Source organism: Alternaria burnsii, assembly GCF_013036055.1.
Source record: "Alternaria burnsii strain CBS107.38 chromosome Unknown 750, whole genome shotgun sequence".
Lineage (NCBI taxonomy): Eukaryota > Fungi > Ascomycota > Dothideomycetes > Pleosporales > Pleosporaceae > Alternaria > Alternaria burnsii.
The window spans coordinates 199,605-225,613 of NW_024066108.1; the positions used below are offsets into that span (position 1 = coordinate 199,605).

Genomic DNA, 26,009 nt, shown 5'->3' on the forward strand with positions numbered 1-26,009 from the left:
CGCAAAACTTCCTTCAAACAGCCATGCTAGCCATCTCCGCAGCTAGATCACCAACAGCCCTGGTCATCTGCTGTTGGCTCTCAATCACTATCTCCAAACATCGCATGACCTTACGCTTCGCGGCATTCGCATCTGCTGGCCTCGCACCTTCCGTAAGTGCAAATCGATTCATCAAATCCAACACCTGATTGATGTAGCTGTTCGACTCTCTAGCATATATTTCTGATGCGAGATGATAGCTGTTGTAGTTGACGGCGATTACTATGTACGACTCGTGGCGACTAAGCCTGACCAAGAATTAGAATCACTCAAACGATAGAGTATATACTACAGGTTCGATGTGTTCATTCGCACAACGTATTTATCAGCAAGGGGTCATAAGAGGGTGTGCTTCAGATGTTTTCCCTCGAACAAAGACAAAACCTAGAACAGGGAGAAGAGCATGTAGTAGCGACCAAGCTCACAAATTTATACAAACCTATATCTAAGCTTATCGCACGTTTAAGCACATTGCAGAGATTGTACAGACCTCGTAGGCCTTGACATCAGCTGGGACAGACTGCGGGCAAGACCATTTACCCAAGAAGGTTTCTCCTTGGGTACTAGTAATGTGAAAAGTACGGGCTCAGCCTGAACGGGTAGCTCAGGAGAAATATGCAACGAGATCGCATCTAAGAGGGCAGCGAGATCATTTACCCCGATCTGACCGACAGGCGGCGCATCCTTTCTCGGGCTTCCGAAGCGGAGATGCACAGCTAGTGAGTTTTCTCGGGCCTTTTGCTGTTGTTGTACTAATCTTCCCTGTTCTTGTAACAAATTCCTTCGTCTCGCCTCTTGGGCCGCTTCAGCAGCTCTTTGTGCATCGTCTAGATTCCTGTAAATGAAATCTACGACCACGCACCGCGCAACAAAGACATCCGCCCTTGTCATGAGCCCGAACCTCTGCGTGGTATGTTCATAGAATCTTTGTACCGACGGTCTCAAGAAATTTGTCCCGTCCAGCATTGATGGGAGATTGGGTTCGTCCTCGTCGTACATCTCGGAGAGGAGTGCTTCGTGCCACATCTGAATTGCCGGACGAGCGCGCAGTAAAGATATAAGGTTGGCTTTGGCGATATGTGCTGACTCGGATTTGCATATTATGTGCGAGATATAGGTTAAGTAGTAGAACCACTCTATTATCGAGGTGTATGACTTGACCGTGGAGAAAATCGATGGGATTGTTTCCCAGCTTGGACGGAGGACCGTAGGCCGTTGCGAAGGCATGGCTACGTTGATGTAGCTCTATGATCCGGGGATACACAGTCGCTCCGTGTTGTCGAACTGTTGTGAGTAGTCGGAAGAAGATTGAGGAATCAGCAGCATTGTTTTCTCCAGCCTATAGAGGGGGTATGGTAAAGCCCATGTCGACGAACAATGTCTGGATGATGGCTGGACGAAATCATCCGTTGGAGATCAGCCAGAGATATGTAGAGCGTCATTTTGATCAGCAATGTGAACCTACATGTCGCATCAATCAATGACAATGTTTTGATAGATAGATCATGGCTCGGGATATCATCTTAGTGCTTGATAGGGACGCAATAGTTGGCTGGGGGATCCGATTCGTACGACTTCTCTTGTCAGGCAGGGTTTGTGTCGCCCACAGCATGAGTTGACGCGGCTCACACCCACGGCGGTAGTGCACATGCGAACATACGAAATGCAAGCACTGCAGCCCCGTGAGGGTTAGAGTAGGCCTAGAAGTTACTCGTAATGTGTTTCGCAATCCAGATGGTGTGCACGGGGCTCAATGAATGACTAAAACGTCCTTTGCACGTGATGGCGCGACAACAATCCCGCCAGCGCCCCACCATATATCATGGAACCTTGCCCTGTAATAGACAAATACCAATCGCCATACTCGTTCAACTCGACCCTCCAACCATCAATTCTCTTACTCGGCTCAACAACATCGGAAATCATGTCGACAGCAGAGGTTCCCGTGAACGGCCGCTTTCCACAAGAAAACATCCAGGGACATGGTCCTATCTGGATTCATAGTATGACCGCTACCGTCTCCTTGGCCGCCTCCGACACACCGTTTGAAAACATCATCCTCCAGGTCCTCAAAGTCGAAATGTCATGCACAGGCAACCTCGACACTCACACTATCCTCGTCGAAGACGCTAGCCTTCTCCGCATGTTTCTAGTGAAGGACAACGCTGTATTCATCGATTTGGATGCTCTCAACGTACCCGTACTAGTCTTCGCGTTAGAAGCTGCGGGTCCCATGCCTGATAACGAAGGAGAAGAAGATACCGACGAGGACTTCGAGATGCTACAGAATGCTTGGAGAACTTGTCGTCTCATGTGGAAGCGGGGGAAAGATGTTGCTGGTCAAGCCAGCAGTGGTTAGTGATTGCCTTTGCTTTAAATCAAGCTTTCGTGTACCACATCTGACATCGCCCGACTTGCCTATCGTATACTAATATCCATATAGCTAATCGCGCCGGAATTCCAGTAGTAAGATCAGGAAATGGTCTGAATGGAAAGCGACGACGGGTATACACACAGCAAACAGCAGATCCTTCACGTACCCCGAAGACGCTAAAATCTTCTGTACAAGCTGGCGGAGACGCCATCCTGCAGCTAGAAGACGACGAGTGGTTTAGTAACGCTGCAGTGGCTCCGATACTAGGAGAGAGTTCTTCGACCGAACACCAGAGCAAGCAAGACTTCAAGGATCATGATGAGGCCGAGTACGATGACGAAATTGACGAAGATTTTGACCCGTCTAACAAGGTGAAGGCGAAGCGTCCAGATACCCACAAGGCCCCTACATCATCCAAGAAGTCAATGGGGAAGAGGCCCAGGAAGCCCATATCGTCTGCTACGCCGCGCAATGTGAAGCCTCGCAATCCAACAGTAATGATCTGGCCAACCACCATAATCACAACCGGTACCGCGGGAGGCCGTCTGCGTCCTCTTATGGTAGAGATGGGCCAAATATTGACGACAGATGCTCAGCGCGAAGAGTACATGGATCTCGTCTGGACGCGTCGCCGAGCCGCTGAAGGTGACGACATTGCCAAGCAAGCCGTTATCCATGACCTCGAAACATTTGTGCGTGCTCATGGTATTGTGGACCAGCACAACTTGTGGGCGCGTTGGATGGAGTCTGGCATCAAAACCGCCATGCCCATGTACAAGCCGGTCGGTACTGGTGAGATGGATCCGACTGAGAGGAAGCAAATGTTTGAGAGAAAGAAGGCACGTCGGACTTAGGCGTCGCTCGCGACTCTGCAACGGAGACTATTTGGGAGGCGGATTGTGAAAGCATCTGGTTCGATTATACTCCACAAGCTGGAGGGCAGTTGTAGCTCGTTGAGCGACGCGATCGAGTCTATGATGGGTCATCGTAAACTAGGCGCGAAAAGATCATGATAAACAAGCGCTCGATTTGCGCCTAGGGAAAGACTAGAAGTGAATCACAAGATAGAAGATGAGGCGTAATTTCTAGAAATAAGTGCTTGCAAAGACACAGCTGTGGTCACCTTTGGCCGTCGTGAAGTTTGGCGAATGACGCGTTAGCGCTACTCGTGCTGACGATGACGTCATCTCTTGCACCAATGTGCGTAGTAATGTTGGTGTGTACACGTCTACTCCCATCCAATCTTATTCTACTGTCTTTCTACATGACCGCTAAATGTACAATCGACATGCTGCCACTCAAAAGGTTACTTGGACATCGAATCCGAGCGGTACCGAGCAACGACGTTATCGCGCTTCTCGGGATATCGAGGAACCCACAATGATCCTTACAGTTTCTGGATGAGCTCCAGCAGGGTCTTGCCAATCACAGCGGCACTCGGAGGATTCTGACCGGTTACCAAATTCCAATGCTTTCCGCTGATAACGACCTTCGCTCCAAAGAGCTGCCCTGCCTTTTCATACTTGCCACCGTGGTTCTTCAGCGCATCTTCTAACAAGAATGGCATCGCACTCGTAAAATCGTAGGCGTCTTCCTCGGCGTTCGAGAATCCCGTGACAGTCTGACCCTGGATCATATACGAGCCGTCCGAGAGCTTCACATTGACGAGGGCGGCTGGACCATGACAAACGGCGGACACAATCTTGCCAGACTCGTAGAACTTTCGGATCAGCGAATGGGAAATGCTGTCATTTGCGAGGTCGAACATGGCTGTAACAAGATCATTAGCTACTCAAAAAGCTGATAGCCATAGGGCGAAGACTTACGGCCGTGACCGCCAACAAAGAAAACACCGAGGAACTCATCAGCCCTGTCGATTATGGCATCCAGTGACTCCGTATCTTTCCACAATGCTTCTTTCTCATTCAGAAACCGTTGGCATTCTTCGTCATTCTTGGAGTCTTCGATTGAGTAAGGGTCGATTGGAGCCTCACCACCTATCGGGGAGGCGAAGACCATGTCCACATGTGGACTGAGGACATTGTAAGGGTGCACAAGTTCAGGGAGGTACCATCCCGTCTTGACCCCTTCTCGCGTGGGAAGAATGTCCTGAGACGTGAGAACGACGAGGAGTTTGGAACGTTTTGACATTTTGAGCTGATGAACTTCCCAGAGGAGGTGGTTTGTTGTCCTTCATCATGAATGAAAGGCCGCAAGTCGATTGATATATCCCGAAGACATTTCGAGTATGGAAACTTAATCTTGTTCGAGGCCGATAATTTTCGGATCACTTCTACCAATACGAGCGCGATTCGGTCTTACGCGGAGATTATCGAGATTTTCGCATTGTTCGGACTCCGATGTCAGCAGTGTGCATATGTGGAGGTCGTTGCCTTTCTCCTTGTGTAGAAATTATCATGACGGGACTCGTCACTTGTCTAAGGTCATATCCGTTTCGCAAGCTGGAAGCTTATGTGATAATCTATCTGGGTATCCAGAGAAAAAGGGCCGACTCTGCTTGAACCCGAATACAAAAAGCTCTTGTCAATGTGTCGCAACTGACAAGAACATCATCTATCCTACGTCTTCCTCATCGTCGTCTCCGCCTCCAAACATCTTCTCAATCTCCAAATCTTTGTACCACTCTTGTCAAGCTGCACTGCAACCACAATGGCCATCACCGTCACCGTTCTTTTCCCGAACACGCCGGACGCCAAATACGACATCGATTACTACGTCAACAAGCACATGCCACTGATTCAGACTCTTTGGGGGAAATATGGCGTCAAAAGCTGGTCGGCAACCAAGTTCTCGAATGGAGTCGACGGCTCACCTTCACTCTACGCTTTCGGATCTGTCGTCGTGTGGGAGGATCATGAGGAGATGAAGAATGCGTTTTCTGGGCCGGAAGCCAAGGAAGTTATGGGAGACATTGTGAACTTCAGCAACAAAGAGGCGGTTTTCCTCATCGGGGAGGTAGTGCATTAGATGGTGTTTACAAGGCTAAGAACGGGTTGAGATCAGGATTTGGAAGTCGGACAAGGTTCGTAGTTGCGTCCAAATAAGTATCCAGTTTCTGACACGATCATCCGACGAATGTTGTCGATACAAATCGCATGGGTGGTGTATGAGTGAAAGGTTTCCCGGCTTTCGTCGGCTATACAAGGAACAAACCATAAACGTTTTTACATTTTGACTATCGCGCCACAATGTGCACTGACCACTATGGGTAATGGTTGCCTTGCTAACTTGATCGTTCCAACGCTCTTCCTGTGACATTATCTTGATCGTCTGAATGGAGTGTGTAGAGCTCCCATGTTATGTAAAATCTGCTCTAAGTCACCCATTCGCCTATGTGAACATCAGATGTCTTCAACTCTGAACCCCGGAACAATGACGCGTCCAGAATCCGACAAGAAAGAACCAGATGGCAGAGAAGTTCTCCGACCCCTGCCACTACCGTTCATAGCAGTCCCTTCTCACTTAACCAAGAAGCCTCACATTCCTACTTCTCAACCTACAGCAGCAGATGGAAAGGTTGTAGGGACAAGCCGTGAGATGGTTATACCGGTGACTAGCTCGTGTGACAGAAGATCCAAGCAAACAGTCGGGAAGCATGATCTCAACAACAATGACCCATATCTGGTCAAATTTCATGGGAACGGACCTCAATCCAAGATACGGAAAGCTTTCAAGGTCTACGATTACCCGTGTTCACTCGTAATGGCAAGAGAAAACCCAAGACGCACTCAACGCAAGAAGGTTGCTACGCCCGAGGACCTTCCAGCTACGGAAGTGACTGTGAGTCTCGGCGGGACACAAGTAACCAGTGAACCTAATTTCACCTCAGGCGCCAGCCTAGCTAGTGATGCATCTATTGATGATACACCAAGTGCACCCGCGTTCGGTCCTCAAGACAAGATCATTGGAGGCTCTGTACTTGGTAAACGTTCTCGTCGCGATATAGAGGATAGATTGGAGGAAAAAGATGTGCGTGCAGAGGCTGATATGCTAGAAGACAAAGCTTTGGACAGACCCACCGTAGTAGATTCCAGGAGCTCGGGAAGGAACGATATTCTAGAGGAGATGAACCCAGACGAGACTTGTGCACGCAACAATGGTTCGAGCTTCAAGCCAGGCATTCTTATGAAGGAACATGTCATCCTAGACCACGCTACAGCACTAAACCCAATGGCATCAGTAGCGCAACGCATAACAAGCTACCATACATCGCCAGTCTCCATGCGAGGTGAAGAAAGTGACTCAACGGAGGCCGTAGGGCCGACGACCGCAGACACCAGCGAAGAACCTCAGACACCAGACCCCCTCACCTGGCGCCCGGCCCACGGAGTGACATCGACCGGTGTCCATTTTTTCAATATGCCTTTTGACGACTTGCGCAAGATGATACTACTCCAAGCTCTCGAGCAATCACAGAAGCGACAACCACAGTCTTCCAACAGAATTCGCGCCCTGTTCGTCTCCGCGGTAACTGATGAGCAAACCGCACCAGAAAGTTACACGTTCGAGCACGCCAGAGTTAAGCTTCAAGCACGCCGCAATGAGGTTTACGGTATACAGCTGAAGGAGCGAATGGCTACCCTTCGAATGTTTGCCGTCAACGCAATGCAGGAGCCTCGTGAGGTAGTCGATGGGCTTACAGCAGCCGTCCATGAGGCACGCGAAGAGCTCGCTGCGGCCCGTGAGGCACTTGACGAAGACCTTGCAATTTATGCTATCGTGAAACAAGAGCTCAAGAACATTATAGGCGTTTTTGTATCGGAGCCGGATAATCCAGTGATAAGAGAGGATGCTTTGCGGCGGTACAGCATAATCAGCGAGATCAACGCTGCTATTGTCAAGTATGGAAACATCTGGTGGTCGCATACTGCTCGCAAGGAGCGGGAAGTTGAGCTGGAACATTAGATTGTGAGACTTGAGCAACAGACAGGAAACGGTTTCGGAAATGATGCATTTCCCGAAGGGTGTTGGGCATACGCATGCCACCCCGTAGGGGTCGAAGGTTTAATGGTGCACGGCGGCGGAGACTGGTATTGCAAAACCACTAGGTTGTACTATCGAGGTTCAGTAAAAAGTCATATATGTCTTGAACGTGAGAGCATATATCGGTTCGTAGTGAAGAATGTCTGCAGCTGCTCCGGATCGGATTTTCGTTATCCCTCATTGTTTTTCAAGGTGACTGGTGAGTGCGCAAATGAACGTGAAACAAATCAAAACAACATTACAAGCAAACGCCCGCTTCGTGACTATGACCATGTTATAATCTTGACTGCTTCCATCCCAGCACCACCAATTTCTAGCCTGCTAATACCAATACGTATGACAGCCAGCGAACATGCAGAGCGATACACCAGATTCACGACAGTTCCTAACACCCGAACCTACCCTGCCGCTCAACATCACAGCGCCTGAAACATATGCAGCTCTTATGCGTAAGTCGAAGACATCTTCCAGAAGGAGGATAATCACGACGTCGCATGACCTTACCATTTTCGAACCTCGATTGTTAGCTATTATGCCACAGGCTGTAGCGAGAGATCTCATCAACACTATGCGCTTGATCCTCACACTGGGTGGTCGGAAACAACGCCTACTTGGTATACGGAAGCAGAAGATCAAAGACCTGCTCCATAATCTAGGCAGCAATGAAGTGATCAGGGTGTATAACGAGTTTGCGACTGCACATGATCGGATTGAAGAGCGGTCGACGTTCAAACTACCTTTAATCGCGGAGCTGGAAGACGGAAACGATGAGGTAAAAGAGAGTGAGGGTGAGTCAGATTACCACAGTGCGCAGGAAGAGCTTGGGGGAGAGGAAACCGCTGCGGACGGCGCAATGCAGGAAGTCGGAGTTGTGGTTGTCCAAGATCCACATCTCGAGATGGAAGACCTGCTCCCAGCAACACAACAAGTTTTTGCGATACCCGATGTTGACACTCGGGTCGCGCCATCACTCTCGCCGCATGAAGCGCATGAGTCACCAGTCGTGCCTGTGGGTGGTCCATGCGACAAGCACATTGATGGCCTTTGCATGGTGGTATCAATCCAGAACCCCGAAGCTTTTCCTTTGACGAACATACAAGAGGTTCAGGCCGAGTACTACCCTTCCACCAGCATTCTTGACATGCAAGTACATCACGACCACAACGAACGTATCATCCAAGTCACGGCGACTTTGGATAAGGGCCCCGTCGACCAGCTCGTCATTCACGATCCACGCATCATCACTCTCCTGGGTCTCCGTCAACCACCTTACGCTATGATCTGTCTTCAGCCCAATACTCGCATCGATGAGACGTATCAGATCCACATCCAGCCAGATCAAAGGCTGCGGAACGCAAAGGCTTGGACCTTTGGCGAGCTGGTGTCCGCGCGGCATGCATATCTATACTGGCTAGATAGCAGGCGGACTTCAGATCCGAGGGCACCTCCTACTGTGGCAGAAGCTAGGCTCTTGGCGCCTAGAATTTGTCGAAGGGCCGGAAACGTCTGGAGAGAGATTGAGAAGGTTTGGAATCTCGAGCAGGGTAGTGGTGGCAGGCATTTCCGAGAGAACAGAATGGAGTACTTGGGGGAGGATCCAGAGTATAGAGGAGGTGAAGAGAGGAGGTCGCAGAAGGGTATGTGGGTGTGATTAGGCGATATATGGTCGCACGTTCAATGCAACTAGACCATCGCGATGGTACTCGATGCTCACCGAATTGTAATCTTTTAGACGGCGATCGTAAGGCTAACATCCTGACAGCGGTGATGCGCTCATTACCCACTTGACTGGTCATCGTCTCTTGATAATACCAATCTTTCTAAAGCTTGCTCTTCTGAAGTTCAGCAACGTAGGTTAGCTGGTTCAACATCATATATTCCTAGGCCTGTACGATAATGTCTAATCACTTTCTAATCATTGCAACATCCAAAGTCGAACGTTCTTTACCCCACTCGCTGGCACAGTCTATAAGGCACCGTTGGAAGAACGATACAAGATGTGTGAGGATTTGGACACTCAGCTGAGGCTATGACGTTATCGATTACCAAGCACGAAACTGCGTTCTTCACACGTTACCCGCAAACCTCATCCGTTCATCATGCCCCCAATGCGAAATCGACCATGACCTAATGCCGCGACGCTGGAAAGGTTTGAGCATTGATTTCATCTCGCGATATAAATACACTTTGAACATGTTCTCACTTGCTATAACTACGCCACCCGTCCCGTCGTGACGTCCACGCGTCGCACGCGATACGTCCCACCGATCGAAAGCCAGCTGGGCACCATTTCTTCCTCCACTACAACCCGTACGTCGCCGTGCATGACACTCGAGGCTGCTCGGACTTTATAATGAACCACTACCCACAGTGCACGTACCGCCATGTGAAAGGTTGCCAGGGATTAAGGTTACAAATCTTGTGCATGGCCTGTTTCGATGTCCTCCCCAGATACCACAACCGCTGGAGCAATATCTTCCGAGACTATATCCTCTAGGGATGTTTCTGGGTTTTCACTCTCTTCGCCCGTTACTGGTGATACGCTAGTTGCGCTGCGGCCGTTTGGGAAGCACTCGTCTTCATATGATCTGAAGAAGAGATCTCCCTCATTGTCGGATTCGCCACCATCGCCAGAATCGCCTCCGCTAGGATCGTTTAGTGTAGCCCAAGGTTCTTGTGGTGTGTTGATGATCGGTACCGCCATTGATCGGACTTCGTAGAGAGCTCTTCGATTAGCATCCTTCGCTACCACGGTCCCCAGCTTTCTTCGTTTGTTTCCTGCGACCACTAATGAAGATGGCGCATCGCTAAGCTCGTTGTAACCTTCGGTACCCATGTAGTTGTCTCTCGAACCCTTTCCAGGCTGAGCTTCTCCCGTAGGGCTAGCTGTCAGGTCGATATTCGTTTCGTCTTGATCGTCCCTTCGCAAACGAAGATCCTCGATCGTCATCGGCTCATAGGGCATTCGAATACCAATTCTGGGCCATTGCAGCCGCTGCAAGTAATTGTGTAGCGATGTGTTCGGATATAGTAGTCCATAGTGGTCATATAGCCTGGAGCTGTATACAGTCATGCCAATCGTCGGCACATAGCCATTCGGGCCGCCTTCATCTATACCTTTGGGAGCGTCTATCTCCTGTATTGGCCACTCGATAGGGTCTTTTGGGCGTTTCGGTTGCTCAGGATATGGAATCCAACACTCATTCGGAGAATGAGTCCAGAATGCTCGGCATCTCTCAGGGTTGGACGGACACCCCCTACGAGATCTTGGCTCCAAAGGAATAGGTCGGTCTTGTGTCTCAGGGAAGCCCACCGGTATGGATGCATCTGGTATTTCTTCCATGACCGGAGATCGTGGTGGTGAATGGACAGGTGAAGAATGTGGTCGCCTGTGATATGTGTGACGTTCCCGGCGACCAGTCGTTTCTTCCGCCCACTCTGTGGTGAACCACTTACGAATAATCAGCCTTGAAGGCTTTTTCCCTGTATGGAACTCTCTGGCAGGGTAAGGGTAATCAATCTTCGCTTTGATCTTCTTCAGGCTCTTGTCTGTTGGCTGTGCAGAGCCAGCTTTATCATTCGCGGGCTCTCCACCTTTTGGCGCTGCTGCAAGTGGCTTCGAAATGGCTCCATGCTGCTCCGCTGTCTCGTCACTTGCATTCGGCACTTCCTCTCCTACGTTTGTTGCGGGAATTTGAGGTGCGCTGCTTACGCCATCATCACCGCCATTCTCACTGTACTCAAGGTCGTCATCCTGATTGATCAACTCTTCAGGAGCCTCGTCCCTGATTGCACTGGTCTCAGGGAACCAGCCCGATGTTACTGGCCCGAGGCAGTCATATGAGGTACGCCAATCCCAGGAGCTTTCTTTGGCAGAGATGAACAGACCCCGCTCTGTTCGTATTTGTCCCCACCTGTTCTCGACTACGACTCCGTTCGAAGTATTGATCACTCTGTCACCTGATGTATCAGGCCTATAGTCTTTGTATCTTGCGACCTCATGGCGACGCCTTGCTTCATGCGTATTAAACTCCAACTCCTGCGTTTCGGTGTCGGACTGCTTCTCAATCGCTGCCCGCTTGTCCTCAATCGCGACCTTATCCAGCTCGAAGCGATGCGGTTCGAGGTCCTGCCGGGCATCGTCGTCGTCGTCGTCGCTTAGTCTAGAAGGACGCAGGCCAACAAGCTGACGCCTGTAATTCGGTGTCCACAGGTGAAGCTCACCCGGTCCCACGACAGGTAACGTGGCTCCTTCTTGCCTGCTCTCAACGTGGTTTCCAAGATGGTCGTGTCGACCTTGCTTGTATCGTTTGCCACCTATGTCTCTCGAGTCGTACAACTCAAGCAACGAATGTACCCAGTCAAAGTGGCCTTCGTCGCTGCCGCTGCCTAATATCTCAAGCTTATATCCAATACGCCGTTCGAATCGCTCCTTTTCAACCGCCTTCCTTTGCACAGGATCTAGTAGCCGGAGCCTTCTCCGCCGCTTGGAGATGTCCTGGTAGTAGAGCCAATCTTCGAGCTCTGCTTGAGCTGCCATCATCGAGTCATGCTCTGCACGACGTTTTTCCTTATTAGATCTTATGTTTCTTCCAGCCTTCTTGTAAGCCTTCTCTGCTAAATCCTTTGCTCTCTTAGCTGATTTCGTTGGTTCTTTCTTCCCACTCTTGTCCTGACTGACCGCATCCTTGTACGCTTGAACCTTTGCGGCATGATCTGCCTCTAAAGTGTAGTAGTCATAGTAGTCTTGCTCGATGTTGGTTTCTTTCTTTTGCGCAACTTGGTGTGACTCCAATTGCTTTCGAAGTACATCCCATGTATCGCGCCGCTTTCTGGTCACCAGGACAAGTTGAGAGATGCGCCCGTGCTCAGCTTCTGCCTTGCCAGTTTTATCACTTTTTTTCCCTGGCTTTCCATCCTTCCCACCTTTGTTCGACCCAGCATTGCTGCTCGGCTTTTTCTGAACCATTTTCGCTCTGTTAGATTACGTGTACAGCAGAAAAATGCTCGCAAGTGTTGGAAGTTTATGGGAGGATTGAACTCAGAAGAATGGAATATTGAGAAACTAAAAGCTGATCATTACTAGGGACAGGCATCCGCTATTGTTGTGGAAAGTCAGCCGGCAAGATCGTTTCGGACAAAGGGCCGTCAACTATATCCGGCAGACTTGATGCACTACAATGAACCAAAGATATCCTCACCGAGTACAGCTGTCCGGAAAGAACTTTCATTCAACAAAGAAATCATTATTCGAGTCTAAGATCCATCGTCACTCATGTCCAAAGAGCAGGCCACCAAAACTTGCAGAAAAGTTCATAAGTCTGAGCTTTTGGTGGGTATATCGTGTGTATGACTATCTATGCTAGATGCTAAGGTACATAACTAGCCTTGGCAGGCTAATCCTACCAAGGGCGTGCCCAGGTCATCTCATGTCACAGTAACCAGCGACGCTCCTTCACCGCATCATGCCAGATGCCAGATTATCTTCTTCTTCTTCTTGGGTTTTACTGGCTTTGTAGGAGGCGGAAGTCCAGCATTTATCGCATCCTGCCGTTCCCACTCTTCTTTCTGCGCGTCATGGACTTCCTGCTCTCGAGGATCCATCAGGCTACGATCGAAGGTTTTCGCCACACACAATGGGTCGATGCGCATGAAACCATCCACCTTGTGTGTACCCTCGAATTCAGGGTTCCAGTGGGGGTCGCGACTGGAACCCATGTTGCCAGTCTTTGCGCACACTCTGTTGTGCGCCTCCTCCTCATCATATGGACAGTTGGGATTCTCGCAGAAATAGTTGTTCATTGATAACATATTCTTCAAGTCGCTTTCTTTGATGCTCTCTACAGATGCAGCGTCGTCAGAGGCGACCTCGTCACCAGTGAATTCTTCGCTCTCGTTGGAGGCCTGGTCACCCATGGAATCCTCGCTTCCGAATTGCCTAGCTGCCTCTCCCTTATCTTTCTGAAGAGGTTCGCCTCGAAGTGGGGTCTTGTCGCTTCCAATGGAGCCTGCGGACAGCATATCTTGAGGTCCAGCGGATTCACCGTCCAAATCGTTCTTGTGGCTTGCCATCGATCTTGTGGAGTCGAGAGGGGGTGTCTCTTGGATTACGCGTGTCTTTATCTGCCCGCGTGCTTGCTTCGTCGCTCGTGTAGTCCGGGTGGAAACCGCCGCAGCCTGTTTGTCTTCTTTTGGCTCTGGCGAATGCTTCCCCTCCCCTACAGGCTTCGACCTCGTAGTACGTATCCGCTTGTTTGCGACAGGAGTCTCTGTTGGACGACGCTTGCGCTTGCTATGGAGGCCTGAGATTGCGTCCGCGGTTGGATCGACTACTGTTGTTGCATCCCCGCCGTCCTGGTCTTCTGCCATCCGTACATCTCCGTCATCGTCCTGTTCTGCTATTTCGTCGTCGCTTGGGCTGGCCTCGTCCTTCTGTGCATTGGTCTTGTCCTTCTTGGGCTGCGCCGACGTCGTTCCTGTTTTCTGTGCCTGTGCTTTTGCGCGCTGACCTGTCGCCTTCTTCTTTCCTGAAGTCGTGCGCTTGCCGCCTTTCGCCTTTGTATCTCCCTGCCTCGTCCTCCGTCTTGCGTCCACAGCTGCGCGCAGCGCGTCCTTCTGTGCTTGGCTCGCCTTGGTCCCGATATCTGGATCGTCCAAGGTTAGGGGAGCATTCGCCCTATCGAATTCCTGTGCGATCTCTAGGAAGTCTTGCTTCTTGAGGTCGTGAATGTTTGTGCATCGGAATTGCTCTTCAAAGATCGGTCGAAACCCTGGGTTTTTACCGTTCCCGTTGACGATAAATTTACTGTATCTATCCGCCATCTTGAACGAAGGCCGAAAGTTTTCTGACTCGATTCGACTTGTGACTGTAGGTGCAGGTCGGATCTTATCTAATCGTGGTGCAGTGCTACCGGACAAGAGTCGAGAGTGAAGTCGCGTTATATGTGGAGCGGACCGCTCATTGCACCGACTGTGAAAACACAAGGGAGTCGCCGAAATTGTGTTTTCACTATGAATTACCTGAATCGATGGCAATTGCGAACTGATTCGATCAAAATCTGGTACTAACGATATTGTACATCAGCTACGGCATACTGCCCCGATCCAACGGCCATCATACTGCCGACGCGGGATGCAATACTTGACACGGATGTCAATATACGACCCTTCACGGTGTATATGTGCTATAGCACACGAAATGATCTTTTTAATTGCCATCAAAGTCTTATACCAAGAGATTCTGGCTTGCTTCACACATTTGTCTCTGCTACTACGTGTCCTAGCATATTTCACTCATTTCATAGGAAGATGACGTATTGTGAAAACGAACGATGGGTAAATGATGTGTTGCATGACTAGAAGATCATCCCTACCAGTTCCCGCGACGAAGCGACGAGAGAGCAATACTTCCCATCCCCATATCATCCACCAACGGCTACTTCAGTTCAAGGCTTCCCGACAGGTATCTGAAGCCAAACCTCCTAGTTTGTCCTAGCGAGTGGGGAAGTAAGTTTCACCCTTGGCTGCTTGAAGTGCCAGGAACTCCCGCATCTCTTCTATCTCCTTGTTCTTATCCTCGGAAGACATCATATCTCCCTTTACGCCCGGGAAAGGATTCATGCCCCTCATCATACCGTCTTGCTTGAGCTTACGACGCTGCTCCAGCTCTTCAGGGTTGGGATTTGCTCCGTTCTTGACATTACGGGCAAGGGACGATTTGTACCAAAACTCCATATCATCTTCGATGGCCTTGGCCCACCTCCGCGCCTTCTTGTCCTTGGCGATGAATTCTTCCCGTCTGCGACGAAACTCCTCTTCGTTGGCTTCGCGCGCCTCGCGTTCTTCCTTGAGCCTCTTCTGCGTAGCGGCTTCGAACGCAGCGTCCTCGCGTTGACGTTTAGCGAGAGCAGCTGGGGAAGTTGTCTTCATGCGCGCTGGTCGCAAGTGACGGGTATTCCACACGTACTGACGGCGTTCTTCTGGGTCGGTGAAGTGCGAGCGCGGGATCAGTCCTGGAGGATCCAAAGCGAAATCCCTCGGTACCGGCATGGTGCCCATCTGATTGACCCCCTCCTGCATCCCGCTAATCTGTGTACCGTCCATCTGTGTAATGAGCATCTGTGTACCGCCCATCTGTGTACTGCCAAAAGCTAGCATACCACGCGTCACACGTCTAGTCTCTTGTGCATTGACGCCAGGTGCTTCGCCAACAATGACTTGTTCAGTAGCGCTAGTTGCGTTGTCCGCGTCGGATTCGGGTAGCTGTGAAGGTAGCATTACGAAGTCAGTATCTGTTCCACCAGCGTCATTACAGTCATAACCTACCTTTGATTTTGCAACGGCGTCGTTGCGGAGCTGTTCCTGGCGGAGCTTGTCTGAACTAAGTCGCAACTTCAACAGAAGCGGTACGTGCGGTGTTTCGGCCATCTTGAAGACGATATTAGCAAAGCGCTGGGTGACATCGGTGGAAGATTATACCAGGAGTGTATGCTTGCTAGTGTTCTGGCTTGTGGTCTTCCCTGATCGATTGTTCAATGAAGCTGTTTGCTTCGATACAGTTACGCTTTGCTTGATCAGTATCTCTTTGCTTGACGAAGGAAGTAGCAGGACATTCTACTTTTTGATATTGCGCTCTGACCTCCTCGGGTGTTCAGTCCCAGCAGTTCCGGTGGCTTTCTCTCCAGACTTAGTCGCTCGTGGGGTCTTGGAAGTGTGGGATGACGCAATGGTCGTAAGGTTGGTCGTTTGTTGCTCTGTCGAAATAGTGAATGCTCCTTCTACAACACCACTCATCGAGTTCTTACCAGAATCGCCTTGTTCGGAAGCGTAATCAACGTTCATTTCATCTTCGTCAACGTCTTCTGGGTCGGGGTCTTGCTCTTGGTCGAAGTCTTGGCCTTGTCCTTCTTCAGAATTCTGTCTTTGCCCTTCTTCGAATTCCTCATCTGATCTCTCTCCAGATTCTTCGGTTCGCGGATTCTGCTCATCGAGCTTGGCCTTGACCTGAGCCATCCAATTGTCGTCGAAAACCTTGTCGGTCATGAAGGATACTGCAGTACGCTTGTCCTTGATGATGTACTTGTGCACCGCGTCGGGCGCGTGCTCCCTGTCCCATTTGTCGATGCGGTCATGCAGTTCCTTCAGCTTAGGTGAATTCTGGCTTAAACTCAGGTACTTAAGTCCTTGTCGTAGTTGTTGACGGTTGTATACACCACTTTTGTAATCGTGTCTTGCTGTCGGAGGCCCAGCCATCTTCTCTGCTCCGGAATGTGTTCTCGGTGCGGTCTTCGTAGTGGGTGGGGTGTTTTGATACAAATCAATATTGATTTCAGGGTTGATCTCTGTGCGGGGTTGAGTCGTTTGCGAGTTATCAAGTGCTCCTCCGGCGATGCTGAGCGGCGCTCCGGGACTACTATTCTCCTCTTTGTCGTACCCATGACCACTGCCACCGACAGGACCATGATCATCTTCACTACCGCATGGACAGTCTTCCAGGCTGCTACATTGACGGTAGCTGATCGCGAACTCATCACCTTCGTCGTCACTCGAGTCTTCATCACTGGATTCGACATCAATTTCTGGCATCCTGTTCATAGTCTCTTCCTTCGCCCGTTCTCTACGACCGTCTGTAGCTTCTGCCCAAGGCGTGGTTTCGACGTGATGGTGGACAATACTTGCATTGTATTCAATAGGCGTCATTGGTGGCTTCGAGAACTCATTGAGCTCGTCTCCTTGTAGCTCCAATGTGGGCTTTGCTGGTATGATCAGTGTGCGGCCGGGTGCTACTGCACCTCGTTCATCATAGGAAGTTCTCCAGTCGAACGATGTTTCTCCAGCTGCGATGTGCAGTCCACTCTCCAAATGAGTTCTGCTTGAACCACGAGTTGTTGGTAGAGATGGTGAAAGTTGTAATTCTCGTTTTCGCCGCTCGGAATGGGATTCGTATGTGAGAGATTGATCACCTTCCACGTCTTCTATCTCCCTTCTTCTCCTCTCTATCGCCTTAACATCCAGAGATAGTCTTATTGGTGACAGCAGACGTGGGTTTCTAGGCCTACCTAATCCTACTGCAAATCTTCTTGCCCTTGGAAGTCTTACATGCAAGCTATCGGGACCCATCTTCTCGTAGTCTATCTCTTCTGTCGTTCCGACATTATCCTGTTCAAATAGATCAATGAACGGACGTAGCTTCTTATCATATCTTGCGTCCCCTGTAAGAAGAGCAGGCGGTAGCCCCTTTCTCATGGGCTTTGCCTTCATTAGCTTCGTTTCATCGAATTCCTCCCTATACTGCAACCGATGTTCGGGCGTTTGATAATACAGGAAGTCTTCGTATAAGGCAGTTGCCATCCATCGATTATCATGAGCTTTCGAGCGTACATTAGCTTTGAACTTGTTGCTCCCACCGACTGCTTCGTTAGCCGCAGCTATGATTGCGTCTTTATCGTCCTCATTGAGCTCTTTTGCTCGGGCTTGGTCTCTAAGATGCGTTTCAAAGTCAGGTATCTCGGCTGCCTTCTCCACATTCTGTAGTGTTTTGATCAGTTTCTGTTTCCGAGTTTCCAGATCCAGGTCTACGATTTCTCGAGGACGCTTGAATAAACCGATGTCACCTCCAGCCCCCGTGTCTTTGTTCGTGGCTGAGAATTGATTACTCAAAGATGATGGCAGCCCTTGCGATGTTGCTGGTTTTGAATTACGGTTACGTAGGACTCTAGTTCCTAGACTCTGTGGAAGCTCTTCTTTGTCGTTTCTCTCGTTCGAGCTATCTCTTGATGTTTTGGGTGGCATTTTTGATCACGATGATGATTGTTAACTTAATTGGAAAAGCAGAGCGAGAACGGGCACGAATGTGAGCTTCTGAGGACATGTGTAGATTTCGAGGGCGTTATGACGGAACCTGCCTCCCAAAAATGGTAAGATTCGAATCGTAAGTCGCTTTCTTTGTGTTCGTTGGTAATTGTAAGTACAATGGAGTTGTGAGGTCCTCCGACATCCGCGCTGTCCCCACTCGACAAAGGATACGAAGACTCTAAAGGATCTATCGCAGCACCCATAGAGCACTGTGCGTGATATTGTTGTCTATGACAAACGACTATACAGTCAAACTTGAAGACAAACGAAGAGCTAAGGAATATAAGAACTACATCACACGTAGATAGAACACTTCAAATTCATCTCTATATACATTATTCAGTCACACTTTCAACAGATATAGCCTATCCTTTGTCCGACCACACCAGTGAGAACCACGCGAACGAATTGAAGCTAGATTCAACAATCCTTCCTCCTGGAGTTGTTTCCTAATGTCGTCCTATGAAGCACGTCAAGGCGAGGATCCACCCATCCAGAGGTCTAGATCCCTTCCCTCCTCCCTTGCTTGGTCTACCTCACGCTTGTAGAGGCGCCGTGTGCCCAGTTGTTCGCTAGGAGCCGGCTTGACACCAGGTCGGACGTGCCCTTCCAAACGCACAAGAACTGTCTTGTTCTTGACACGATAGGTGTCTGCGAGAAGAGGATCAGAGTAGCGCCCCTGACGAAGCTGGTTGTGGATCCTCAGCTCTTCTTCATCATCTTTCTGCTGCTGTTGATCTGCGAGTTGCTCCACAGTCTTTGTCGTGCCAGCTCTCGTGGCTTTCTTCTGAGCTTTTCGACTCCTGGTCACCTTAAGTCCAGGGCCGCGTCGTCTCCCAGCGAATCTTTGCGACTGTTCGGTACCAGCTTCAACTATATCGTCGTCTTCCTCACCGATGCGGCCCGTGGCATCGTCTGTAGGATCGTGGTCTTGGTCTTCGGCAACCAGTTTGCGCGCCCGTAGCACCCTGTGTTTGCTTGCGTCGAGGTGTGTCTCGGTAGCGATCTTTCGGCTGGTTCGAGACTCATGAGAGTTTGTGTTCTCTTGGCGTTGTTCCCGAGTCAGCGTGGCAGCCTTCGGCGTAGACTGCGTGTGGTAACGGTCGTCACTCAGGTCGCCTTCGTCGAGCATTTCGACATCGTCGTCTTTGGCCATCGTTCTGGTCCTGCTCTGGCGTTTCTGTGGCACGAAAGGCATGGCAGACAAAGTCTTTCGTTTCCTAGAGCCTGTCGGCTTCGGTCCAGTCTGGTTTTGTGTCTGGATAATCTTCTTTGGGACAACAGACTTGCCATCCTTTTGGCGTGGCAGGAACATAGCCATGCGCGGAGCATTATCGACATCCCAGCGCTGTAACCACTGGGCGAGAACAGCCTTGCTAAACTCCTTTCCATGAGTGTTGTTCAGACCAGCTGCTGCAGCCATAGGTCTCAGATCGGGGTTGACAGTATAGGACTGGTACTCCAGTGGTCGAGGGGTTTTGCCGTCCGCTATCGTACTCGACGAGTCGTGTTGGTCAAAGAATCGAGCGGCGCTTTTGAGATCCTGCTCTAATATTCTTGCTGGCATCTCCATTCCATGCTGCTTGAATAGTGAGTGGCTTGTGATCCTGATTTTGAGCGCATCTATCGTCCAGGTGCCGTCGTCGAGGTTGATGGAAGCCATCGTCGTTGTGTGTTTCGAGGCGATACGGTTGTCTGATACCCCAGAAAAAGCGTCGCATGTAGCAAATTTCGGGGGTGGGGGTGCCATGCACGGTGTAGATGAACTGCGAAAGTGGTCCGTGTCTCGCTGTGGTAGAAAGATATCGCGCTTGATGCCGACGTGACCAGCGACTCGAATGGTTGTTAGCCAATGGCTGACGTTCACAACATTTCTGTCTCAGGCTAGCCCCAATGTCTCTCGATACTTTTTATATGCTCATGGTGCGCGACAAAACAAGCAAGCGATGTCGGTATGGGTCCGCTTATTTGAGACACTATCTCCCATGGGGATACATGTGAATACCTCCTCCCGCAGCAAACTCATTTAAATCACTCAACTCCATATCATGCTGTGATTTGGATGGACTTACCAACTGGCTTGCCACCAAACACCAGTCCAGTGCAACCCGACCACTCAACCACAATCTCAACCACTACCACAACTACAAAGAATAGAATGAAACATCACGGCCATTTCTTGGTTACACGGGGTGACTTAGAGCCACCATCCCCACCACATACAGGCATTCGCGCCCCTTTGGGAGACCCTGCCTGGCAGGACAAAGAAAACTGTTGCTGCGTAGCCAGCACCGATCTGAGCTCGTATAGCAACACCACTGACGCGACTAGCAATCCCAAACGCATATCCCATTACGCCAGTATGGGTCTCAACCGTCCTCATCCACTCGTCCCACACCGCACCCCTGAGATTCAGAACCGCGACACTATCGAAGCTACTGAACCAGGGAAGATACAATCCGTACGCATGAAGAATTATCTGAGGGCGCTGGAAGAAGATGAAGGAGATTTGGCGGAACTGGCAGAGCACTTGGTACCGGCGGAGATGCGATCGCTTGCTCAACAACGTGAAGACTCCTCCCACTGCGGGTGGCAACCTATCAACAAAACCAAGGCTTCGCACTACAATGAGTGGCAATTGACCTTCGGCGGAGAATCGAACCCCAAAGCCTGGAAGCTAGTCGACAGCGCAGCGACCTCTGGCATGTCAGGCGGAGGAACATCGATGGCCGATACCCTGGCAAGACAGGAAGGAGATACTCCTATTGCGAAGGATTTGGCGACCAATACACCAGCTACTCCTGTGGATGCTGAGATGACTGGAGAGAAATTGAAAGACGCCGACAATTCTCTATGGATAGACGAGAAGTACTTCGACCACTACGGCTACCTCAACTATGTCAACAGTGTTGATGGTAATGAGAATGATGAACTGTTAAAGATCCAAACCAAGCTCAGAACACAGGACAGAAAGGGAGTACAGCTTACCTTGGACCACTTCCTCTCGACATCTCCAGCCCTTGAGAAGCCGCTAGTATCCCTAAGACAACCTGTCAAGAGTTTTACAAAGACTCTGGCTATCAAGGCCAAGTCATTGAACGATCGCGATACGCCAGTTCACGATACCTTCGAGATTCATCACCAAGCCAAGGCAGAAACCAGCGACGACACCTCTTCAGATGAGATTGGTACGTGGATACTGCTAGAAGGCAATGTCGATGCCCCACGGACCGGTAACGTCTCGCCCCACAAGCTCACTATCGAGCTCCGTAACACCATCACCGACGAACGTAAAACTCTAACCTACACGGAGGTCAAGCACGATGAAGTCGACTGGAAATCCAAACAGCAAATCGCCGCCATCATTAGATGGCGCACCGGTATCTTCCACGAGCACGGTATCAACACCAAGAAGAACGTACTCATGTACACATCCCTCGAAGACGCATGGATGACGCTCTTCCACTGCAAGCTCCGCGCCACCATCGAAGCAGGCCACATTATCAAGCTCCCCGGACCCTCCAACATCATGGTTCCTTTCAACGCCTACTTCGAAGGCAAGACGCTGAAGGATACAACTGGAGAAGCCGTGGGACCAAGACCAGCGCGCGATGCAACATCCATCCGGGGTAAGCTTGATGGTAGGGCGAGCAAGATTGCCGAAATGCGGAAGGACATGCGAGGACTTCTCCCAGCCGACAACGGTGGCCCTATATTCATCCCAACAATCACAGAAGAGGAGCTGCTGAGGTTTCAAAAGGATGGGTCGGTCGCTGTTGAGGTTCCAAAGGGGGCTAGTAAGGATGCATCATCGGGTAGTGATGGGAAGGGAAGCAGGAAGTCGTCGCCAAAGCGAAAACGGAAGAGGGGCGACGCAGGAGAACAAGATGGGAAGAAGGCAAAGAGAGCAGGCAAAGAGAGTCCAAGAACCCGAAGATAGCCCATAGTGCGACCTCATTCAAACGTAAAGCCAGTTGTCCTTCATATAAACATATGTAGAGAGCTCTTTCAGTGACGGCTGTATATTCAGTGAAGTTAGAAGTGTTAGTACCTTATTGCTTATACATGTCGTCATCGCAGCACTACACAATGAAGTAGGTTTTGCGCATACTGGGACTGAGTGAGCTAGAAGCAAGTGTGTACAAGTCTATTTGAGCTGGTGTTGTTCGAGGGCTTACCTCAGTTTTGACCCAATACCTTTCTAAACCGGTGGACCAGCCGTGCAAACTGCAGGTTATCAAATCGACACGAAATTCCTCTAGCCCAATCCATGTATCGTATTCGATAGGCGTCTGATTTTAACCCGTCTTGTCTTCCCAGATCTTCAAGAATAGCTTCCATAGAATCGAAAACAGTATACCCTGCAGACCATTCGCGATAATTCTCGTCTTCAATCCTCGTCCGAATAGACCCATCTTCCCGTCTTTACGAATGACCTCCTTGGCTGCTTCAGTGTAGGATATCCTCTTGTCATTGACCTGTCGATATGTCTTTACGACGCGCAACGAGTTGGATATGGTGTCCGAAACGACCGATGCACAAAAGCCAATGAAAGCAGCACGTAGCAACCACCACCCAATTTGCTGTCTCGTTGGATCTGGGATGGTCTCGGAGAGAAAGTTGTATACGGCAAACCAAGGGTAATGTCCAACAAATGTCGCTGCCGCAGTAGCGAATGCACCCCACCAGAGACTGCCAATGCCGTCCGTCTTGATGCGTTGCCGGAGGAGCGTCCAGCCACCAGATCCCTGGGCTTGTAGTGTGGTCTTTAGCGTATCTATCGGAGTAAGTAGCATCCTGAAAGATGCAGCGCACGCAGATGCGAAGACCGTTTGGACGGGAGATGGAAGCTGTTTCAAGAAACCGTTGGATTGAAGTAAGGCGAGGATACCAGCATTGGCGGCTGTGTCTCCAAATCGTGCAATAGGCCCTTGAACGAGTGCAGCACCCATACCTTGGTAGTATCGGCTAATGCCGCCATCTGCGTACAATGTCTTTGTTGCCACGGTCGTTGATGTTCCGTGGCGGTATTGGTAGTTCATGATGGTACGAATGGGCATCAAGAGCAATACTTGCAGGATCATTGCCGCAGCACCGCTCAAGCCTCCACCTAACGCGCGCTTCAACGCGCCTTTGAGATCGAACTATGTCGCATACTGTGAGCTTTGGGAGACTGTAACATTTGCCACTGGGAGATACATACATCAACGTCATCTGCGTCAATCCATCCTTTGATAAAAACAACGACAACTAGTATGACAAACAACGCCAAAAGGCCTCTCCAAACATAAAACCAGGTCCTCGATGTCGCCTTTTGCGGCTCATCTATTGTGTCGTCGCATTCCGATGGCGTGGGCGTGCGCTGGCGTACGTCGGCATGCTGAAGCAAAGGCGCACGCTCATCTGGCACAACGCCTTCTATGTCGTGTCGAGGAGGCATCTTTTTGGTGTATGTTATTGAATCGCAACGCTGCACTTGCAATTGATAAGTAACGCCGTCCGAGGAATGTTGCGATTACCAATCAAGGGGCATGACGCGCACTCGGCTATACTTGTAAGCCGATGGACGAGACCCACTTATACGGCCGAATTCTCAATGGCAACTGGCGACCGAGGCACCGTTTGACTATCTGACCGCGTCGCGTCTCCTGTCTTCTTCAACTTCAAGAAGATTCACTCTTTTGATGGTTGTGCTTTCTCCACATTGCGCACACATCGCAAGCGCACGCGTACCGCCAAGGCTGTTACCACCTTTGTCGCGCTCGAGACCTGCCGCTTCACAACGAAGAGTTGAAGATAGGCGTGTGCTGTAAAGTCAATACAGTGACGCATGATACGTAACGACGTTGAAATCTTCAAGCTATGTGTTCGCAACTCTTGCAAACCGGCCGACTCATTCTTCGAAGACATCGCGCGACGGAAGATAGAAGTAGGTAATACTGGGATAGATGGGATGCGTTGATGAAAAGGCATACCAACGCTGAAGTACGCCATGGGCTTGCGAGACAAGTCAATACCATGCCTGTTTGGACGAGCCCTGCTTGCGCTATCTGCGCGATGCTTTGGACATCACATTCGAAGCCTGGCAGAGTCATCCGCCGCGTAGGTCCGACAGAACTTCGCCCAGGGCCATCAAAATTATACTGGCTCGCATAACGAGCGACCTCAATGCGTTCCACCAATCATAGTCCTCTCAGCGGCTACCCGCTAACGGTCGCTCATCTTTGACCCAATCATCACTAGACACCGCCAACACGATTGTCCACACACCCAGCGTATTCTCATTGACGCAAGGTTGTTTCCATCGCACGTGAACTACACAGCCATGCACAGCCGCATCTGTATCGCCAGACATGCCAATCACCCCGTTGCATACAGATTAGACCCGCGTACCCATTGTTGTTGGTGGTGAGGCCACCAGCCGCCAGCCTGGACCAGGTTGTACGCCACCCCACAGATTAAGAGACACGATCCACCCCCAGCGGAGTGCCAAGCTACTGCGGACGCCTGATGCGGCACAGTATCCGTCTATGCGAGGCTGCTGCGGTGCGCCTTGCAACCCGCTAACCGGTGAGACGCCAAGAGACAAATCTTAAGAAGCGTCAAGACCCCGTGCAAAAGGCTTGAGTCGAAAGTCATCGCAGAACACACTCTCCCCGCGTTGAAACGTCCGTCATTATTACTACGATGGCGTCTCTTCTCCTGACCATGCTGTTCGCAGCTAGTGCGACCGCGCAGGTAACAACCTCATTCTGGATGCCCATTTTCAATGAACCGGCGACCCATATTGGCTGGGTTGCGTCCGTTGTCAACGCCAATGAAACACATACCACCATCGTCGCTGACTACGACGATGGCGTCGATACCTCCGCCCTCCCTGTAGGCGGTGGCCCAGTGACCATGACTATTGGTCCTACTGTTTTCGACATGGACATTCCACTTCCAGCTGGTATCGGTGACAATAATGACGACGACGACGTCGACAACTTCTTCAACTATTCCTGCGACTGGCCTACCCCAGAGAAGGCTGATTCAAACCGTACATGTACCATATCCTACCCTGCCAGCCTAGTCGGTCCAATCGTCTGTTGGGACGGCACCCGTTACGCATCGACCACGGAAGAGACGCTCACATATACGCATACGTATCCTGCGCGCGGATCGGACCCAGCAGGCACGGAAACTGCAGAACTTACACTAACTCGCCCTTATGGCTCTGAGACGCTCTCTCGCACGAACACGCCGTCTGTTTGCAGCGGACTTTCGAGCGGTGGCCAGGCATCTGAAGGATACTCCTTTGTGGACCCCGTGGCTGCGTCGGATATGGAGACCTATTACCTTGTTCTTACCGCGGGGACGGAGAAGCTGGACGCGACTCAGGCAGCTACTCCTACTCTGTCGAATGCTATGTCTACCGGTACCGGAGATGCTGCTGAGACGGGTTCTTCTGGGAGTGCGGCGCAGCCTGAAGCGACTGAGGGTAGCGCACCGATGGCTACTGGTGCGCCTATGTTGATGGGACTTGGCGCTGCTATCGCGCTATTTGTTTGAAGCGTGTAATGGTGATGAGAGCTGACGAGGCGATGAATGCTATGGAACTTTCGTTTTGTAATTTCTAATGCAGATCGCGAATAAGATCAATGTAATATCCTGATTTGTGAAATTTTCATGTGCGTTTAGGCGTGAAGAACTGTAGTTGAAGTCTCTGGGACATTCGCTTATTCTCGAGGTTACCATG

General features: G+C 50.5%; 10 protein-coding genes across 10 annotated transcripts; 5 read left to right on the forward strand and 5 right to left on the reverse strand.

Annotated features, from left to right (window-relative positions):
* Positions 1 to 13: 13 nt before the first annotated feature.
* GT037_001455 (uncharacterized protein) lies at positions 14 to 1,266 on the reverse strand (the record flags this gene model as incomplete). Its single annotated transcript, XM_038926502.1, has 2 exons — positions 14 to 287; positions 530 to 1,266. The coding sequence occupies 2 exons, from the start codon at positions 1,264 to 1,266 to the stop codon at positions 14 to 16; spliced, it is 1,011 nt and encodes a 336-aa protein (XP_038789794.1).
* Positions 1,267 to 1,963: 697 nt separating this feature from the next.
* GT037_001456 (uncharacterized protein) lies at positions 1,964 to 3,267 on the forward strand (the record flags this gene model as incomplete). Its single annotated transcript, XM_038926503.1, has 2 exons — positions 1,964 to 2,393; positions 2,483 to 3,267. The coding sequence occupies 2 exons, from the start codon at positions 1,964 to 1,966 to the stop codon at positions 3,265 to 3,267; spliced, it is 1,215 nt and encodes a 404-aa protein (XP_038789795.1).
* Positions 3,268 to 3,800: 533 nt separating this feature from the next.
* On the reverse strand, positions 3,801 to 4,564 carry GT037_001457 (uncharacterized protein; the record flags this gene model as incomplete). The annotated part of the gene is made up of 2 exons (XM_038926504.1): positions 3,801 to 4,183; positions 4,240 to 4,564. The coding sequence occupies 2 exons, from the start codon at positions 4,562 to 4,564 to the stop codon at positions 3,801 to 3,803; spliced, it is 708 nt and encodes a 235-aa protein (XP_038789796.1).
* A 519-nt stretch (positions 4,565 to 5,083) lies between these two features.
* On the forward strand, positions 5,084 to 5,401 carry GT037_001458 (uncharacterized protein; the record flags this gene model as incomplete). Its single annotated transcript, XM_038926505.1, has 1 exon — positions 5,084 to 5,401. The coding sequence occupies one exon, from the start codon at positions 5,084 to 5,086 to the stop codon at positions 5,399 to 5,401; it is 318 nt and encodes a 105-aa protein (XP_038789797.1).
* Positions 5,402 to 5,806: 405 nt separating this feature from the next.
* GT037_001459 (uncharacterized protein) lies at positions 5,807 to 9,068 on the forward strand (the record flags this gene model as incomplete). Its single annotated transcript, XM_038926506.1, has 2 exons — positions 5,807 to 7,321; positions 7,761 to 9,068. 2 exons carry the CDS (start codon positions 5,807 to 5,809, stop codon positions 9,066 to 9,068), a joined length of 2,823 nt encoding a protein of 940 aa, XP_038789798.1.
* Positions 9,069 to 9,827: 759 nt separating this feature from the next.
* On the reverse strand, positions 9,828 to 18,208 carry GT037_001460 (uncharacterized protein; the record flags this gene model as incomplete). Its single annotated transcript, XM_038926507.1, has 6 exons — positions 9,828 to 12,393; positions 13,053 to 14,307; positions 14,935 to 15,679; positions 15,743 to 15,844; positions 15,896 to 15,980; positions 16,035 to 18,208. The coding sequence occupies 6 exons, from the start codon at positions 18,206 to 18,208 to the stop codon at positions 9,828 to 9,830; spliced, it is 6,927 nt and encodes a 2,308-aa protein (XP_038789799.1).
* Positions 18,209 to 18,743: 535 nt separating this feature from the next.
* GT037_001461 (uncharacterized protein) lies at positions 18,744 to 19,934 on the reverse strand (the record flags this gene model as incomplete). Its single annotated transcript, XM_038926508.1, has 1 exon — positions 18,744 to 19,934. One exon carries the CDS (start codon positions 19,932 to 19,934, stop codon positions 18,744 to 18,746), a length of 1,191 nt encoding a protein of 396 aa, XP_038789800.1.
* A 699-nt stretch (positions 19,935 to 20,633) lies between these two features.
* Positions 20,634 to 22,211, forward strand: GT037_001462 (uncharacterized protein; the record flags this gene model as incomplete). The annotated part of the gene is made up of 1 exon (XM_038926509.1): positions 20,634 to 22,211. The coding sequence occupies one exon, from the start codon at positions 20,634 to 20,636 to the stop codon at positions 22,209 to 22,211; it is 1,578 nt and encodes a 525-aa protein (XP_038789801.1).
* A 358-nt stretch (positions 22,212 to 22,569) lies between these two features.
* GT037_001463 (mitochondrial carrier) lies at positions 22,570 to 23,711 on the reverse strand (the record flags this gene model as incomplete). Its single annotated transcript, XM_038926510.1, has 2 exons — positions 22,570 to 23,415; positions 23,475 to 23,711. The coding sequence occupies 2 exons, from the start codon at positions 23,709 to 23,711 to the stop codon at positions 22,570 to 22,572; spliced, it is 1,083 nt and encodes a 360-aa protein (XP_038789802.1).
* A 1,247-nt stretch (positions 23,712 to 24,958) lies between these two features.
* GT037_001464 (uncharacterized protein) lies at positions 24,959 to 25,822 on the forward strand (the record flags this gene model as incomplete). Its single annotated transcript, XM_038926511.1, has 1 exon — positions 24,959 to 25,822. The coding sequence occupies one exon, from the start codon at positions 24,959 to 24,961 to the stop codon at positions 25,820 to 25,822; it is 864 nt and encodes a 287-aa protein (XP_038789803.1).
* Positions 25,823 to 26,009: the final 187 nt, after the last annotated feature.